General features: G+C 43.8%; 1 protein-coding gene across 1 annotated transcript in view; it reads right to left on the reverse strand.

The window, feature by feature from the left end:
- The window catches only part of chkb (choline kinase beta), a 44,161-nt gene that overhangs the window by 11,501 nt on the left and 14,295 nt on the right, over nt 1-18,365 (reverse strand). The window contains exons 2-6 of the mRNA XM_063072927.1: nt 13,154-13,262; nt 10,233-10,346; nt 2,711-2,844; nt 1,453-1,557; nt 1,203-1,261 (exon numbers count right to left, since the gene is read on the reverse strand). Of these exons, the coding sequence (XP_062928997.1) occupies nt 1,203-1,261; nt 1,453-1,557; nt 2,711-2,844; nt 10,233-10,346; nt 13,154-13,262 (521 nt within the window). The remainder of the gene's footprint in view (nt 1-1,202; nt 1,262-1,452; nt 1,558-2,710; nt 2,845-10,232; nt 10,347-13,153; nt 13,263-18,365) is intronic.

Here is an 18,365-nt window from a genome sequence, read left to right on the forward strand (position 1 = left end):
TTCTGAAGTGATAACAGAGTGAAGAACCAATGAAATGGCATCTGCTGTTGACCTGTTGTGACACTAGTCAATTTGGAGTAGGTACAAGTCAGTTCCCAGGCAGGAGTTGACATGTTTCATCATCAAACTTTCAAAACATTTCATCACAGTGAATGTAAGTGCTACTGGATGAGTCATTGTGGCGGGTCATTCAGTTCTTCTCAGGCACCAGTATAGTTGAAACTTGCTTGAAGCCGGTGGGTACCTCAGATTGCTAAAGTGAGAGGTTAAAGATATTGGTGAACACTGTAGCTAGTTGATCAGGACAGTCTGGGCCAGGTACTCTGCCTGGGCTGGTTGCTTTCCCTAGGTTCACTCTCGTGAAGGATGCTCTCATGTCCGCCCGGATTGAGGATTTTCTGATTTTCATCACCAATTTAGTGTTGGAAAGCAATAACTCAGCGAGTCTGTTATAGGAACACTTTGCGCAGGTTAACCCAAAACAAACTAGTCCCACCTTCAATTTGAGTCACTTGTTTCCATGCAAATATTGAAGTGCAAAATCTCTTCCACATGTATTCCTCTGAATAAATCTACCAAGGCAGTCACTTCAAATGATGGTTGGTACCTTCAGTGTGAGGTGGGTGGGAAGACAAGTTCAAGTAGATTTCATCCCCTATCTGTCATTTCTCTTACCGCAGGCTCCATCTAGTGGCACTGCCTTTCAGGACTATCAGCAGTAACGTTCTGTTCCACTTGTAATTGTAACTGAAGTGCAGATAGCAGTAACAAAAAAATCAAAATAATTGATGAGATGGGGAGAAAGCAGGAAATTATGAGGTCTAACTGTTTTACTTTGTAGGTTACAAATAAAAAGCTCTGATTGCACCTGTTGTTGTGGTCAAGTATAATACTCCACTTATGTGGGTCTTAAAACAGGATCCAAAGCCATTTTTAGTTTTCTTTTCATTTTGACAGTGCTCAAGACATACCATCTTCTCCCAATGTTGAGAAAACAGTTTTATTATTGAAGTTTATTCAACTTGTTGACCATGCAAACTCACACCCTCAACTCTATTCAGCCCATCTTGCTGGTGTCAAGCCACTAGCCCAAAATTGATTGTTACCTTTTGTTGTTACTTCAATCCATCACAGGTCTGCTGCGCATCCTGCCAATTTAAAGCTAATTATAGAAGTGTACTTATTCTACAACTCATTCTTACCTTCCTGCACGTCATTGTGGCAAAAAACCACAGGTGACCAAGTAGCTTCAAGAAGTGCCCTGAAAGAAAATGAATCAAATTAGTAAATTCCATTGATTTGAGAGAGTAGTGAAGAAAAGAAAAAAGATGAGGAATTATTTTAGAAACAATAATTTCTTTTTCTCCCCAAAATACAAACTTTAGATCAAGCCAATGACCAAGGTCTCCTGTATATTAAGCAGCAATGATCAAAGAATAGTTAAATTCTTACTTTAAACTTCTCAACTCTCCTGGTAGGTTGAAAGTCTTCAGTTTATTAAACTTTTTGACATGTGCCTCTCTGATGAATGTCAGCCCCATTATCTGCTTGAGATACCTTTACAATAGAGGAAAGATTTGGTCTTATTAGAAGTACTTCAGATCAAATCACAAGACTGCTCACTCAGTTTCAACTAAGACCTGGAACCATTGCTTAGAAATCAGAAAAATTAGCCATTTGATCCATCAACCTGATCTGCCATTCTAACTGCTCCTGGCTGATCTTCTTTTATAATGTCTTGTACTCATTCTCTGTTGAGTTTTGGGTCTAGAAGCCACATTATCCCAATCTTCTTTAACGGAGGATTCCATAGATTCTTGTCAGTCTTAAGTTTATGGAGACTGAACGCTGCCGCTAATCCTACCCCAATTCCCACTACCCAGAGGAAATATTCTCCCTGTATCCAGTCGAGCACGCAAGTATTTAGGGCATTTCAAAGAGATCTCGACTCGCTCATCTAGAGTGGCCTGATCAACCTGATCTTTTCTCACTCAGTGGATCAGCCATCCCAGAGATTAGTCTAGTTAATCTTGTTTGAACCCCTTCTATGGTCTCTTAAATAAGGAGACAAAACTTCATCCAATGCTCCTGATGTCATCCACGTTTCATTCTGTGTAACTGTAGCAAGGCTTTCTTGATCCAGTACTCAAAACATTTTGTAAAGAAGAAGAACATACTTTCATATCTGGCTACGTGTTTAAGTGAAGGGTGTACCGTGACACTCAGATCCCATCAACATTTCACAAACCAACAAGGTTTGGATGGTGGATGATAATGGCCTGCAAAAGACCAGCACCCAGCCATACTTAGCAGCCACAAGACAAGGCAGAGCTAGGAGAGGACAACAGTTCAGGGAGTATATTTAACAGCAGTATCCTGGACCTAACTACAAGACGGGGGTGCAGCAGCTAATGTAATGTTTTAAAGCACCGGTGGTCAGGGTACAATTCCTGTTCTGCTTTTGGCAGATGGGAGTGGAGGTGCTCGATGAAGTGGTTCCCCCAACTTATAACTGGTCTCACCTATGTAGAGGATGTCGCTTCAGGAGCACCGGACACAATAAATGATTCCAAAGGATTTGCAGGTGAAGTGATGCCTCACCTGGAAGGACTGTTTGAACCTGAAGTATATGATTGTTTTGCAATTACTGTTGCATTGGCCAGTTCAACAGCCTACCCTTGATATCCATTCCACACAACTTGATACATACCTGTCCATGGTCTCAAACAGCCACTTTGGTTCCTTGTTGAAGGGCATGACCATTCCATGGAATCGTGACATTTTAACGGCAATCTCTGCTGAAATATCTGGAAATCCCAATTCTTCAGTCAACAGTCGACGGCTCTATTCAGACAGATTTGGAGGATGCCAAATTAAAGTGTTTCAACTTCAATGTATTATTTTAGTCCATCATTAATGTTAGTTACACACTCTTGCCTAACAAAGTGCCCCCTCAGATACAAGAACAAACGCAGAGAAATGGGATAGTGGATGTGGGATTCACATGCTACCAACTTGCTAACAGTCAACACGGGGAATGGGTTAGGATTTATGCAGTGCTATCATACGTAAAAATACTTGGGTCTTTCCCTGCTAGGATCAGAATCAGCTATTTACTCTTGGTCTATATTCAAATACACTCCTAGATGCTACAGAATGCAGTGTTATCCAACACCTGCAGTAAAGAATATCAGTCAAATGAAATTGTGATCTACATCTCAGCATTTTGAAAAGAGCAGTCTATGTTCTGGTAGACCCCTTGATATATCCTTCAAACATTAACTCTAAATGTATCCAGAACTTAAAGCTAGCTTTGATTTGACATCACTTATTCATTCTAAACAAGAGGAGCTCCTCCATTTGGTGTTCATACTACCACAAGGATAACTGCTCCTAGTTCAGACTGAAAAATATATCTAATAACATCAATGAAGGATGAGGAGGGGGTTTTAGATTGAGAACTTCATGAGGAAAGTGGAAATACAAACAGGAATAATTCTTTCCACTGGCAAGAAGTCTGCGAACCCTTCCAACCAAGAGGTAATATATCAGTGCCAGAGAGAACAGAGTACAGCACAGTACAGGCCCTTCGGCCCACATTGTTGTGCTGACCCTCAAACCCTGCCTCCCATATAACCCCCCCACCTTAAATTCCTCCCTATACCTGTCTAGTAGTCTCTTAAATTTCACTAGTGTATCTGCCTCCACCACTGACTCAGGCAGGGTATTCCATGCACCAACCACTCTCTGAGTAAAAAACATTCCTCTAATATCCCCGTTGAACTTCTCACCCCTTACCTTAAAGCCATGTCCTCTTGTATTGAGCAGTGGTGCCCTGGGGAAGAGGCACTGGCTATCCACTCTATCTATTCCTCTTAATATCTTATATACCTCCATCATGTCTCCTCTCATCCTGCTCCTCACCAAACAGTAAAGCCCTAGCTCCCTTAATCTCTGATCATAATCATAATCCATACTCTCTAAACCAGGCAGCATCCTGGTAAATCTCCTCTGTACCCTTTCCAATGCATCCACATCCTTCCTATAGTGAGGTGACCAGAACTGGTCACAGTACTCCAAGTGTGGCCTAATCAGTTTTATAGAGCTGTATCATTACATCGTGACTCTTAAACCCTATCCCTCGACTTATGAAAGCTAACACTCAATAAGCTTCCTTAACTACCTTATCTACCTGTGAGGCAACTTTCAGGGATCTGTGGACATGTACCCCCAGATCCCTCTGCTCCTCCACACTACCAAGTATCCTGCCATTTACTTTGTACTCTGCCTTGGAGTTTGTCCTTCCAAAGTGTACCACCTCACACTTCTCTGGGTTGAACTCCACTTGCCACTTCTCAGCCCACTTCTGCAACCTATCAATGTCTCTCTACAATCTTTGACAATCCTCTACACTATCTACAACACCACCAACCTTTGTGTCATCTGCAAACCTGCCAACCCATTCTTCTACCCCTACATTCAGGTTGTTAATAAAAATCATGAAAATTAGAGGTCCCAGAACCAATCCTTGTGGGACACCACTAGTCACAACCCTCCAATCCGAATGTACTCCCTCCACCACGACCCTCTGCCTTCTGCAGGCAAGCCAATTCTGAATCCACCTGGCCAAACTTCCCTGGATCCCATGCCTTCTGACTTTCTGAATAAGCCTACCGTGTGGAACCTTGTCAAATGCCTTACTAAAATCCATACAGATCACATCCACTGCACTACTCTCATCTATATGCCTGGTCACCTCCTCAAAGAACTCTATCAGGCTTGTTAGACACATCTGCCCTTCACAAAGCCATGCTGACTATCCCTGATCAGACCATGATTCTCTAAATGCCCACAGATCCTATCTCTAAGAATCTTTTCCAACAGCTTTCCCACCACAGACGTAAGATTCACTGGTCTATAATTACCCGGACTACCCCTACTACCTGTTTTGAACAAGGGGACAACATTTGCCTCCCTCCAATCCTCCGGTACCATTCCCGTGGACAACAAGGACATAAGCAGCCTGGGGAATATTCCGTCAGGCGTCGGAGACTTATCTGTTTTAATGTATTTTAATAATTCCAACACCTTCTCTGCCTTAATATCAACATGCTCCGGAACATCAACCTCACTAATATTGCCTTCAAGTCATGTCCCCTCTCATTGGTGAATATCGAAGAGAAGTATTCATTGAGGACTTCGCTCACTTCCACAACCTCCAGGCACTTCTTCCCACCTTCATCTCTATGTCCTACCTTCAGTCCAGTCATCCTTTTGTTCTTCACATAATTGAAGAATGCCTTGGGGTTTTCCTTTACCCTACTCGCCAAGGCCTTCTCATGCCCCCTTCTTGCTCCTCTCAGCCCCTTCTTAAGCTCCTTTCTTGCTACCCTATATTCCTCGATAGACCCATCTGATCCTTGCTTCCTAAACCTCATGTATGCTGCCTTCTTCCACCTGACTAGAATTTCCACCTCACTTGTCACCCATGGTTCCTTCACCCTACCATTCTTTATCTTCCTCACTGGGACAAATTTATCCCTAACATCCAGCAACAGATCCCTAAACATCGACCACATCCATAGTACCTTTCCCTGCAAAAGCATCATCCCAATTCACACCCGCAAGTTCTAGCCTTAGAGACTCATAATTTGCCCTTCCCCAATTAAAAATTTTCCTGTCTTCTCTGATTCCATGATAATGCTGAAGGCCAGGGAGTGGTGGTCACTGTCCCGCAGATGCTCACCCACTGAGAGATCTGTGACCTGACCCAGTTCGTTACCTAATACTAGATCTAGTATGACATTCCCCCTAGTCGGCCTGTCAACAGACTGTGACAGGAATCCGTCCTGGACACACTTAACAAATTGCCCCGTCCAAACCCTTGGAACTAATCAGGTGCCAATCAATATTAGGGAAGTTAAAGTCACCATGATAATAACCCTGTTATTTTTGCACCTTTCCAAACTCTGCCTCCCAATCTGCTCCTCGGTATCTCTGCTGCAACCAGGGGGCCTATAGAATACACCCAATAGAGTAACTGCTCCCTTCCTGTTCCTGACTTCCAACCATATTGACTCAAAAGAGGATCCTGCTACATTACCCACCCTTTCTGTAGCTGTAATAGTATCCCTGACCAGTAATGCCACCCCTCCTCCCCTTTTTCCGCCCTCTCTATCCCTTTTAAAGCACTGAAATCCAGGAATATTGAGTATCCATTTCTGCCCTGGTGCCAGCCAAGTCTCTGTAATGGCCACTACATCATAATTCCATGTATGTATCCAAGCTCTCAGTTCATCACCTTTGTTCCTGATGCTTCTTGATTTGAAGTACACGCACTTTAGCCCTTCTACCTTACTACCTTTACACCGTTTATTCTGCTTCTCTCTCCTCAAAGCCTCTCTGTACGTTAGATCTAGCGTTACTCCATGCATTTCTTTCACTGCTCTAACGCTCTGGGTCCCATCCCCCTTGCAAATTAGTTTAAACCCTCCCGAACCATGCCAGTGAACCTACCTGCAAGGATATTGCTCCCCCTCGAGTTCGGGTGCAACCCATCCAATCTGTACAGGTCCCACCTTCCCCAGAAGAGATCCCAATGATTCAAAAATCTAAAACCCTGCCCCCTGCACCAACTCCTCAGCCACGCGTTCAACTGCCATCCCCTCCAATTCTTACCATCTCTGTCACTTAGCACTGGCAGCAATCCTGAGAACGCCACCCTTGAGGTCCTGTTCTTCAGCCTTCTGCCTAGTTCCCGAAACTCACACTTCAGGACCTCATCCCTCTTCCTGCCTATGTCATTGGTCCCAACATGTATCACGACTTCTGGTTGCTTTCCCTCTCATATCAGGATGTCGTGCACCTGGTCAGAGACATCCCGGACCCTGGCACCCGGGAGGCAACAAACCATGCAGGTGTCCTTCTCACATCCACAAAATCTCCTGTCTGCTCCCCTGACTATAGAGTCTCCAATGACAATAGCTCTCCTCTTCTCCGTCCCACCCTTCTGTACCACAGGGTCAGACTCAGTGCCAGAGGTCCTGACACCGTGGCTCACACCTGGTCGGTCGTCCCTGCCAACAGTATCCAGGACGGTAAACTTATTATTCAGGGGAATGGCTACAGGGGTGCTCTGTACTACCCGTCTATTCACTTTCACTTTCCCCCCTCTGACTGCCACCCAACGACCTGCTTCCGACAGCCTAGGTGTGACTATCTCCCTGTAGCTCTCATCTATGACTAGGAGAGGAGGAGAAGATGGCGACGCGACGCAGCGTGCTCGGCTGCTCTGAATTGATATCATATTTGTTAAATAGGGGCCGTGCACAATCCTGATTTGATGGAGATGGACATGAGAAGCAAGGAGGAACATCTGGAGAAACTTCTGAAATGCCTGCTTCGCTGCTGCTGCTACTGTGCGATGAAGAATCTCCAGAGGGGAAACTCCCAATTCCTCAGCTTTGCCTATTGCCTGTTGCTGGGGCCGGGGTTGAAGCGCTCGGCAGAGATGGTGCTCGTTGCTCGGTGTCAGAGGCTCGAAGTTTTCGGACGGACTCAGAGTCGGACTGTGGTCGGGTGCTTCCAGGATGCTGCATCGGCAAGTTTGCGGCGCTGCAAGCTCATGGCAGGGAGAGTTTCTCCCTTCAACCATCTGCGTGAGATGATGGGACTTTCGAGAGACTTTCAGACTTTTTTCTTTTTTACCATGCCCATGGTCTGTTCTTCATCAAATTATGGTATTGCTTTGCACTGTCGTAACTATGTGTTTTAATTATGTGGTTTTTGTCAGTTTTTTTAGTTTTGGTTTGTCTTGTGTTTCTGTGATATCATTCTGGAGGAATATTGTATCATTTCTTAATGCATGCGTTACTAATAGACAATAAAAGAGGACTGCGTGTCCTCATAACCTAATCTAATCATCCTCCCTTACGAGTCGAAGGTTATCCAGCTGCTGCTCCAGATTCCTCACATGGTCTTCCAGATCGCCCAGCTGCATGCACTTCTAACAGATGTGACTCTGTGGGAGAGGGGCGTTCCCCCACGACTGCCATATCTCACATGAGAGGCCATCACCATCTCAGCAGGCATTGTAAAGACTAACTGGGAACAAGCTCGTCCTCCACCTCTTCTCGTCGAAGCCTCTTGAGTCAAAGCCTCAAAGCTTCACTCCTTCACTGGCCCACTCACTCACTCACTGGCCACTTTCCATGGGCCATTCCGCTTAAGCTACCCCTCTATTTATTTGTTTGAGAGTAGCCAGGGCACATAGATTAGTACGCCAACAAGAGATCCTGCCTTCAGAAAGTGGTGGAAGCTAGATTGGAGAACAGAGTATTGAAACTGCAGGGGACAAGGATGATTTATACCAGCGGTCCCCAACCACCGGGTTGCAGACCGGTACCAGGCCGCAAAGCCTGTGCTACCGGGCCGCGAGGAAACAATATGATTTAGCGATAGGAGTCAGCTGCACCTTTCCTCACTCCCTGACACGCCCACTATTGAGCTTGAACTTACGCGAGGTCATTACGCCCGCATCATCCACGTCAGCGCGGGAAGGAGATCAACTCCTCGAGCTTGCAAATGATGGCGGGCTGAAAAGTATGTTTGATATAACATCTCTGCCGGCATTCTGGATCAAAGTAAAGGCTAAATATCCTGAGGCAGACACGAAAGCACTGAAACGTTGCTTTCATTTCCAACATTTTTCTGCGAAACGGAGTTTTCTGCAATGAATGCAACGAAAACTAAATTGCGAAATAGACTGGACATAAGGAACCCCCTTCGAGTTTCGCTGTCTCCCATCACCCCTCGATAGAACCGCCTTGTTGCAGGAAAACAAGCCCAGGGCTCCCACTGATTCAGCGATATTGGTGTGTTGCAATGATTTTATATGTTCATACGGGGAAAATATGTGCTGTGTTTAATATCCAAACGTAACTTAAAACGCTATGACGTTATTGACTTACTTATATAACCATATAACAATTACAGCAGGGAAACAGGCCATCTCGGCCCTTCTAGTCGGTGCCGAACGCTACTCTCACCTAGTCCCACCGACCTACACTCAGCCCATAACCCTTCATTCCTTTCCTGTCCAATTTTTCTTTAAATGATAATATCGAACCTGCCTCTACCACTTCTACTGGAAGTTCGATCAAAACTTACTTCAACCTCCCCTGTCCTCCCCTAATAGCTGACTTATCACTATACTCGTGCGAGGAAAATATGCACTGTGTGTTTAATATTAAATTCATTAGATAAATCATTTTAGAAACGGAATTGAGTGTACTAGCCACTTATCACCTATATTCCGGTCGTGATTAACCCTTCCCCTCAAACAGAATCGCCAAAAACCATTTGCAGAAAAAAAATATCGGCTGATACACGCAGGCACAGGTCACGCATGCACACTGGTGCCCGCACAAGGCTTCATGGTCATTGTAGTCTTTCTCTGGGTAAACACAATGTATTTGACTGCTACTCTTGTCCGTTGGCAACCCTACCCACCCCCCCACCCAGGTCAGCCGGTCCGCAAGAATATTGTCAATATTAATCCGGTCCGCAGTGCAAAAAAGGTTGGGGACCCCTGATTTATACAAAATAAACATTTGGTCTACATAATGATTCTGGAAAAACCTCTGATCAATGGAGTAAAAAAAAACTAGAGTTTAATTGGTTCTCTTACCATTCATAAGGCGACAGTGATTTACAACCTTTGAGATAGGACAGGAATTTGATATTCATCCACCTGTATCAGCATTTTACATGGGCACCATGACAAATTGCTCCAACAGCTTGTGGAGATCTTACATTTGGTGTGCATGTATTGAAAAGATTTAACTTCTATCAACTACAAGGCACCAAGGTTAGCAAATGAACAAAACTGTTCTGGCCACAGTGAAGAATTGCCTGGTCTATCTACACTGACAAGATCTTAAAATAATTTTGTAAGTAAGTTGACATACTGCAAAGAGAAAGAACAAGTTAATTCCATTTTCCATCAGTTACCATGCTAATACTTCAATACCAACTCCAATTGCCAATCTGGTGACGGCCTTGGTCACCAGACCCAACAAAATAAACCACTTGTAACCAGTTCAGCAAGACTTCTGAGGTGTAGGATATTCGACAGAAGATGAATGATTGTGCATGGATGATGCAGTTTGAGAAATGTTCCTGTAACAAATTTAATAATAAAAATGTGACACTGGAAAGTAATAACTTCATACTGGAATGTATTGCTCCAAACGTCCTTGTGGAAACACTCCATATAATCTTGGTCCCAGGGCACGTTCTGCCAAAACTGCAAACATCACGCTCTCCAAAACCAGAGAATCCACACCCTGTGAGGGACAACAAAAGTGCTTACAGTCAAAACAGCAAAATTCTCATCCAATACAGTGATCATTTAAACACATTCTGGAAATGGTTTTTCAAAATAAGCAATACGCATGTGAGAAAAAAGTTCAACGTAAATTTATTATCAAAGAACATATGTCACCATGTACAACACTGAGATTCATTTTCTTGCAGGCATACTCAATAAATCCAAAATAGAATAACAACCATACCAATTAGGAGATTTCAACCGGTGTACAAAAAACAGCAAAATGTGCAAATATAGAAAGAAAGAAATAATAATAATAATAAACAATAAATATTAAGAACAAGAAAAGAAGAGTCCTTGAAAGTGAGTCCACAGGCTGTAGGAACATTTCAATGATGACCAAGTGAAGTTGAGTGAAGTTATCCCCTCTGGTTCAAGAGCCTGGTGGTGTGAGTCCCGAGGCTCCAGTACCTACTTCCTAATGGTAGCAGTGAGAAGACAGCATGTCTTGGGTGGTGGGGGTCCCTGATGATGGACGCTGCTTTCCTGTGACAATGTTTTGTGTAGATGTGCTCAATGGTGGGGAGCGCTAGGCCAGTAAGATTTGACAATTGAAATAGCATCATGTTAGAGTAGTCATGCAGCACAGAAACAGATCCTGTAATCGACTGTGTCCATGCCAACCATCAGGCATCTATTCATATTAATCCCACTTACTTGCTCCATAGTTTTCTATGTTCTGAATTCAAATACTTGTCCGAAGCAAAAATATTATCAATGTACCTTCCTCTACCACCTTATCAGGCAATGAGTTCCAGATTACAATCATGCTCCAAGTGAAAACATTTTCTTCAGATTTCCTCCAACCCAAACTTATGCTCTCTATTTTCTGATACCTCTGCTGGTAGTTAATGTGCTTAAGGTTTCCTAACATCATCAGCCTTACTTTGACCCCTCAGGATTTTTCATACCTCTATATCAGCCTCCCCTTCTCCCTCAGCTCCAAGGAAAACAAACCCAGCCTTCCCAGTTTCTCTCACAACACAGATTTCCCATCTAATCACATCCTTCTACACGTTAAAATGTGTAGTATTCCAACTGTAGTCTAATCAATGCTTTATAAAGTTTACTATAACTTCATTCACGAATGAAGGCAAGTATCCCAGATGTCTTCTTCTACCAACTGTTTACCCATGCTTCCATCTTCAGGGATCTTTGGACTCATGCTGCATGGTCACTGTCAGAATTGAAATCAGGAACCAGAGTAACCAACAGCTAAACAAGCAAAACCCCAATCTCAGTGTTACCAAAGAAATTAAAATGAACACAGAATGCCTACAATGATAAAATATGGCTTCAGCTGCAGAACAGCCAACCTGAATTGTATTTACATCAGGAGAATATACAAAGGACGGCATCATTTTCAGTCAAGGGCTGCAAAATACTGGACTTGACTTGAAAGCTGTGTATAAACAGCTGTGCCAATGGGCTATTGTTTTGTTTGGTGCCAAAACACGAGGTTTTCCCAATGGAGAGGTGGGGGAAGGGAGATGAGAATCAGGCCAGAAATATAGCCAGAAGGAAAAAGGAAACTGGCTCCTTAGAAAGCTTAAACTAGAATATAAAAAAAATATAGGCATCCATTAGTCTTGTAAGACCATGGATTTGCTCCTTGGAAGGTTTCCAGGCCACAGGCCTGGGCAAGGTTGTATGGAAGACCGGCAGTTGCCCATGCTGCAAATCTCCCCTCTCCATGCCACTGATGTTGTCCAAGGGAAGGGCACTAGCACCAATACAGCTTGGCACCGGTGTCATCGCAGAGCAATGTGGTTAAGTGCCTTGCTCAAGGACACAACACACTGCCTCAGCTGAGGCTTGAACTAGCGACCTTCAGATCACTAGCCCAACGACTTAACCATTTGGCCACGTGCCAACACTTAAATAGACTAAACTACAAACTGGGTCACAGTTTATACACTTCTCAATAGTGTACAACTCATTTGACAAGCATACAGAATTACATTGCAATCCCCAAGATGCACTATTGGTTAATGAGAAACTAGACAGTAAAAAGGAGGGGATGGTAACTGTGAACTGTAAGACATTGTTTAGCAGAAGTCATGGTAACATGAAAACAGAACCACTTTGTTTTTGATTTAGCAGCAGAAATCCCAACTTCTTAATTATCCCTTTTCTTTGATATTGAGGTGTCACACATTCGATAAATCAAATGGCTTTATTTTGTTTAATCTGCAACACAAATTATTGTGTAGCATAGCACTGAAGTGTCCAAGTCATTTGGAATTGTGTGAATTTTCCCTTGCCTAAATTCCATCTTCTCCTTTTCCAAATTAGGAAAATTTATTGCAGCAAGGCACTACCAATTCAAGTCCTGATGCACTGCTCAAGTCAAATCTAAATGGGACTGGAAATAGTTAAAAGATTAGACAGATACTTAGTTCAATGGTATTAACAGGCTCATTATACGTCAAGTGTCTGAACTTCAGCACAATTTAAATAAAGGTTCTCCTGGCCTCTACTGGGAACGAAGATGTCAATATTCAGCTATGCAACTAGAGACAGCATTTCGCAGACATTTGCTATGTTGATTCTGATGTGGTTACAGAAGTGAACATTGCAGAATTATGTGCAAGCAAGAGTAAACATATTAAAACCGGACAAAACAGGTGAAGCAAAAATAAAAGCAAAATAATTGATAATTATTGTAAACAATCCTGATTCGTTATGGGAACCACAAATTTAAAAGCAGCTCGAGCAGCTCCGCTATTTATTGCTGTCATCAAATGAGTCAGTTACACTGACCTGTAGGATGGCTCCATAAACACGCAGCAGTACCTGGCGAGGCTCATCGCCCACACTTAACACATGATCTGGCAGAGTGCAGAGATACAACAGGTTACTGAGGCCTCCACTAGAGACAAAAAGGACACAGACACAAGAAAAAAAACATCAGCGATTTGGGAACTGATTATAAGATTTTCTAGCATTTCATTTACTCCGAACAGGAAAGTTTACTTTGTAGAGGTTAATAATTTACAGTATTCTGAAACCAAAGGTTCAGATCACACCATGGTCTCAAATGACTGACATGCTGCCCAAGACCAGAGACAAACAGCCAGGAATTTGGAGAACTAGCCATATCACTGCCTGGTATTGAGACTCCAATGTGCAAAATCAAGAGGCTGTGGAAAGCTGCACACTTACCCAACTCTATCATGGGCACAAGCCTCCCCACCATCTTCTTCTAGTTACTACACAGTTAATGTTTTAGGAACGGTTTCTTCCCCTCTATCAATAGATTTTTGAACTGTCCATGAACACTACTGCATTATTCCTTTTTGGCAATATTTATTATTCGCAATTTCTAGTCATTTTTATGTCTTGAACTGTATCATAAAAGAACAAATTTCACAACATGTCAGCTAATAAACCTGATTCTGATTGTGAAGATTTCCTCTCCAAGACTGAAGTAATTTAACAATTACAAGTGATCTCCCTCAGCTAAAGCTGACCCATCCAGTTTTAAAATGAACACTACTGAAGGGACACTCAACTTGGTGTAAAGGAATTTCATTGTTCCAGATCCCAATTCCAAATCTGAATTAATGAGTTTAAATAAGCACATGACCAATTATTCATTTTGAATTGAACTGGTGCTCCAGCTTCTTTTCCAAATACCTGAAATCATGACTGTTTACATATGCACCAAGGTTTACACAATTCAAACTGCTAGGCAGAGATCAAGGTCACATTAAGCTGGATAAAAAAACACCTGTCTAGGTTATCATTATGTGATTCCTTTGACACTGGATCTAGCCCTCAGACTGACAAGTTCATGTGCTGACTGGTGTGTAACAGCTACCTCATATTAAATCACACACAAGCTACCTTCACTCTCCAATCAACACACACAAAGTTGCTGGTGAACGCAGCAGGCCAGGCAGCATCTATAAGAAGAGGTACAGTCGACGTTTCGGGCCAAGATCCTTCGTCAGGACTAACTGAAAGAAGAGACAGTAAGAGATTTGAAAGTGGGAGGGGGAGGAGGAGATCCAAAATGATAGGAGAAGACAGGAGGGGGAGGAATGGAGCCAAGAGCTGGAAAGTTCATTGGCAAAAGGGATACCAGGCTGGAGAAGGGAGAGGACCATGGGACTGGAGGCCAAGGGAGAAAGAAAGGGGGAGGGGGGAGAAAAACCCAGAGGATGGGCAAGGAGTTATAGTGAGAGGGACAGAGGAAGAAAAAAAGAGGGGAAAAAAGGGGGAAAGAAAAAAATAATAAATAAGGGATGGGGTACGAAGGAGAGGTGGGGCATTAACAGAAGTTAGAGAAGTCAATGTTCATGTCATCAGGTTGGAGTCTACCCAGACGGAATATAAGGTGTTGTTCCTCCAACCTAAGTGTGGCTTCATCTTTACAGTAGAGGAGGCCGTGGATAGACATATCAGAATGGGAATGGGACGTGGAATTAAAATGTGTGGCTACTGGGAGATCCTACTTTCTCTAGTGGACAGAGCGATGGTGTTCAGCAAAATGGTCTCCCAGCCTGCGTCGGGTCTCGCCAATATACAGAAGGCCGCATCGGGAGCACCGGATGCAGTATATCACCCCAGCCGACTAACAGGTGAAGTGTCACCTCACCTGGAAGGACTGTCTGGGGCCCTGAATGGTGGTAAGGGAGGAAGTGTAAGGGCATGTGTAGCACTTGTTTTGCTTACAAGGATAAGTGCCGGGAGGGAGATCAGTGAGGAGGGATGGGGGGGACGAATGGACAAGGGAGTCGCGTAGGGAGCAATCCCTGTGGAAAGCAGGGGGGGGGGAGAGGAGATGTGCTTAGTGGTGGGATCCTGTTGGAGGTGGGTGAAGTTACAGAGAATTATATGTTGGACCTGGAGGCAGGTGGAGTGGTAGGTGAGGACCAGGGGAACCCTATTCCTAGTGGGGTGGCGGGAGGATGGGGTGAGAGCAGATGTATGTGAAATGGGAGAGATGTGTTTGAGAGCAGAGTTGATGGTAGAGGAAGGGAAGCCCCTTTCTTTAAAAAAGGAGAACATCTCCTTCGTCCTGGAATGAAAAGCCTCATCCTGAGAGCAGATGCGGCGGAGATGGAGGAATTGCGAGAAGAGGATAGCATTTTTGCAAGAGACAGGGTGGGAAGAGGAATAGTCCAAATAGCTGCGGGTCCGTAGGCTTATAGTAGACATCAGTAGATAAGGTGTCTCCGGAGATAGAGACAGAAAGATCAAGAAAGGGGAGGGAGGTGTTGGAAATGGACCAGCTAAACTTGAGGGCAGGGTGAAAGTTGGAGGCAAAGTTAATGAAGTCAATGAGCTCAGCATGCGTGCAGGAAGCAGCGCCAATGCAGTCGTCGATGTAGCGAAGGAAAAGTGGGGAACAGATACCAGTATTGTTCCACAAAGCCAACAAAAAGGCAGGGATAACTCGGGCCCAAGCGGGTGCCCATGGCTACACCTTTAGTTTGGAGGAGGTGGGAGGAACCAAAGGAGAAATCATTAAGAGTAAGGACCAATTCCGCTAGACGGAGGAGAGTGGTGGTAGAGGGGATCTGGTTATGTCTGGAATCCAAAAAGAAGCAGAGAGCTTTGAGACCTTCCTGGTGGGGGATGGAGGTATATAGGGACTGGACATTCATGGTAAAAATAAAGCGGTGGGGGCCAGGGAACTTAAAATCATTGAAAGAATTCAGAGCATGAGAAGTATCACGAACATAGGTGGGAAGAGATTGAACAAGGGGGGATAAAACAGTGTCGAGGTATGCAGAAATGAATTCGGTGGGGTGCAGATTTCCTCGTGTTTGCGTTTTTAAATTCACTCCCCAATATGAAGTTTTAGACCAGCAGTTATAGGTCCTTCAAGGGTACCTCTAAAAAACATGACTGTTACCCTGGGATACTGCTTGGGAACTCAAGATTCTTTGTTATTAACAATAGTCTGTCCCTTTATGAGGGCAAGGGCGAGGGGGAGAACACGCACGTGCGTGCGCCTGTGATATGTTGAATTGTCAGGTGAACGATTAGTTTTTATTGCACTGCAGATCATGGTCTTTCTTGGAGGCTTCGCTAAATGCTTGCTAGGTGGGTGGTGGGTGCTGATACTTTCTTTTTTTGCTGAAGTAGTGGGGGGAGGGGAAGGGAAGGGTGTTGCTTTGCTGCTGCTTGTGTGGGGGAAGTAGGGGTGCTTTGGGGTTCCAACATTTTTACTGTCACATTCTTTGGGGCAGTCTTCTGTTTTGGTGAATGTCTGTGAAGAACAAGAATTCCAGGTTGTGTATTGTATACATTCCCTGATATGAAATGGAACTATTGAACTTTTGAACTTGAATGACACTGTGCAGGAGTTGGCCAGTTCAAAGAGAAGACGACAGAGGAAGGTCACACCGATAGGGGAATGCTGTTTTTCAGGGATAAGGGAAGAATAAGCTTGTCTGACATCTCAGTAATTTCTCCTGTGTATTATATGCATGTCTCATGACTCTGGCTCACTATACAGATCATCAGCATTTGCCCCAATACTGGGCAATACATGTTGAGAATGAGGATAAAATGACCTTTCAAAAACAAAACCTTGCCTGCATCACTTTTATGAAGATAACCAATTCCCCATGTGACATCAATGCCAAGGTTATGAAAAGGAGTGACCTTCTGGCAAAGTGATTGGCTGGGAGGGAGCAGGGAGCACCAACTCCAGTGGAAACATCTGGTGATAAAATACTTGGAGCATGTCTTATTACTTGCATTTCGAGACAAAATGCAGGCCCCAATGCAAAATTTCTAATCCACTCATCGCACATATTGAAGTACATCATCTTCTGAGCAAATATATCTTGATCACAAAGGTATCTATCAATGACGATTCTGTTTATCCACTTATCTTCATCACCCTGGCTCATTAACAATGACAGCAACAGAAACTTTGCTGCAATCAGACAAGGACCAGAAGACATAGGAGCAGAATCACGCCATTTGGCCTAATGAGTCTGCTCTGCCATTTAACCATGGCTGATCCTTTTCTCCCCCACTCTTCAGCCCCACTCCCCAGCCTTCTCCCAGTAGCCTTTGATGCCATGTCCAATCAAGAACCTATGTAGTTCTGCCTTAAATACACCCAACGACCTGGTCTCCACAGCTGCCTGTGGTAACAAATTCACCACCTTCTGGCTAAAAACAAATTTTACACATCTCTGCTTTAAATGGATGCCCATCTATCCTGAGGCTGTGCCCTCTTGTCCTAGACTCCCCCACCATGGGAAACAAGCTTTCCACATCTACTCTATCTAGGCCTTTCAATATTCAAAAGGTTTCAATGAGATCCCAATTCATCCTTCCAAATTCCAGCAAGTACAGATCCAGAACTATGAATGATAACTCTTTCATTCCCAGAATCATCCTTGTGAACCTCCTCTGAACACTGTCCAATGCCAACACATCTTTTCTTAAGTGAGGACCCCTAAACTGTTCACAATTTTCAAGGTGAGGCCTCACCAGTGCCTTAAAAAGCCTCAGCATCACATCTCAGATTGTGTATTCTAGACCTCTTGAAATGAATGCTAACATTGCATTTGCCTTCCTCACCACCAACTCTACCTGCAAGTTAACATTTAGGGTGTTCTGCACAAGGATTCTCAAGTCACTTTGCATCTCAGATGTTTGGATTTTCTTCTTGTTTAGAAAATAGCCTGCACAGTTATTTCTACTATCAAAGAGTATTACCATGCATTTCCTGCATTGTATTTCATTTGGCACTTTCTTACCCATTCTCCTAATCTGTCTAAGTCCTTCTGCAGCCGATCTGTTTCTTCAACACGACCTGCTCCTCCACCAATCTTCGTAACATCTGCAAACTTGGTAACAAATCCATCTATTCCATCATCTAATTCACTGATATATCTCCTCAGACAGTACATCATTAGACAACTCCCGATGTCTAACTGCCCTGATGAGCACCGTAATTAACACTTAGTGTCCCCCACTAGAAATACCAGAATTGCTTTGG

The sequence above is a fragment of the Mobula hypostoma genome, chromosome 20 (genome assembly GCF_963921235.1).
Source record: "Mobula hypostoma chromosome 20, sMobHyp1.1, whole genome shotgun sequence".
NCBI classification, from domain to species: domain Eukaryota; kingdom Metazoa; phylum Chordata; class Chondrichthyes; order Myliobatiformes; family Myliobatidae; genus Mobula; species Mobula hypostoma.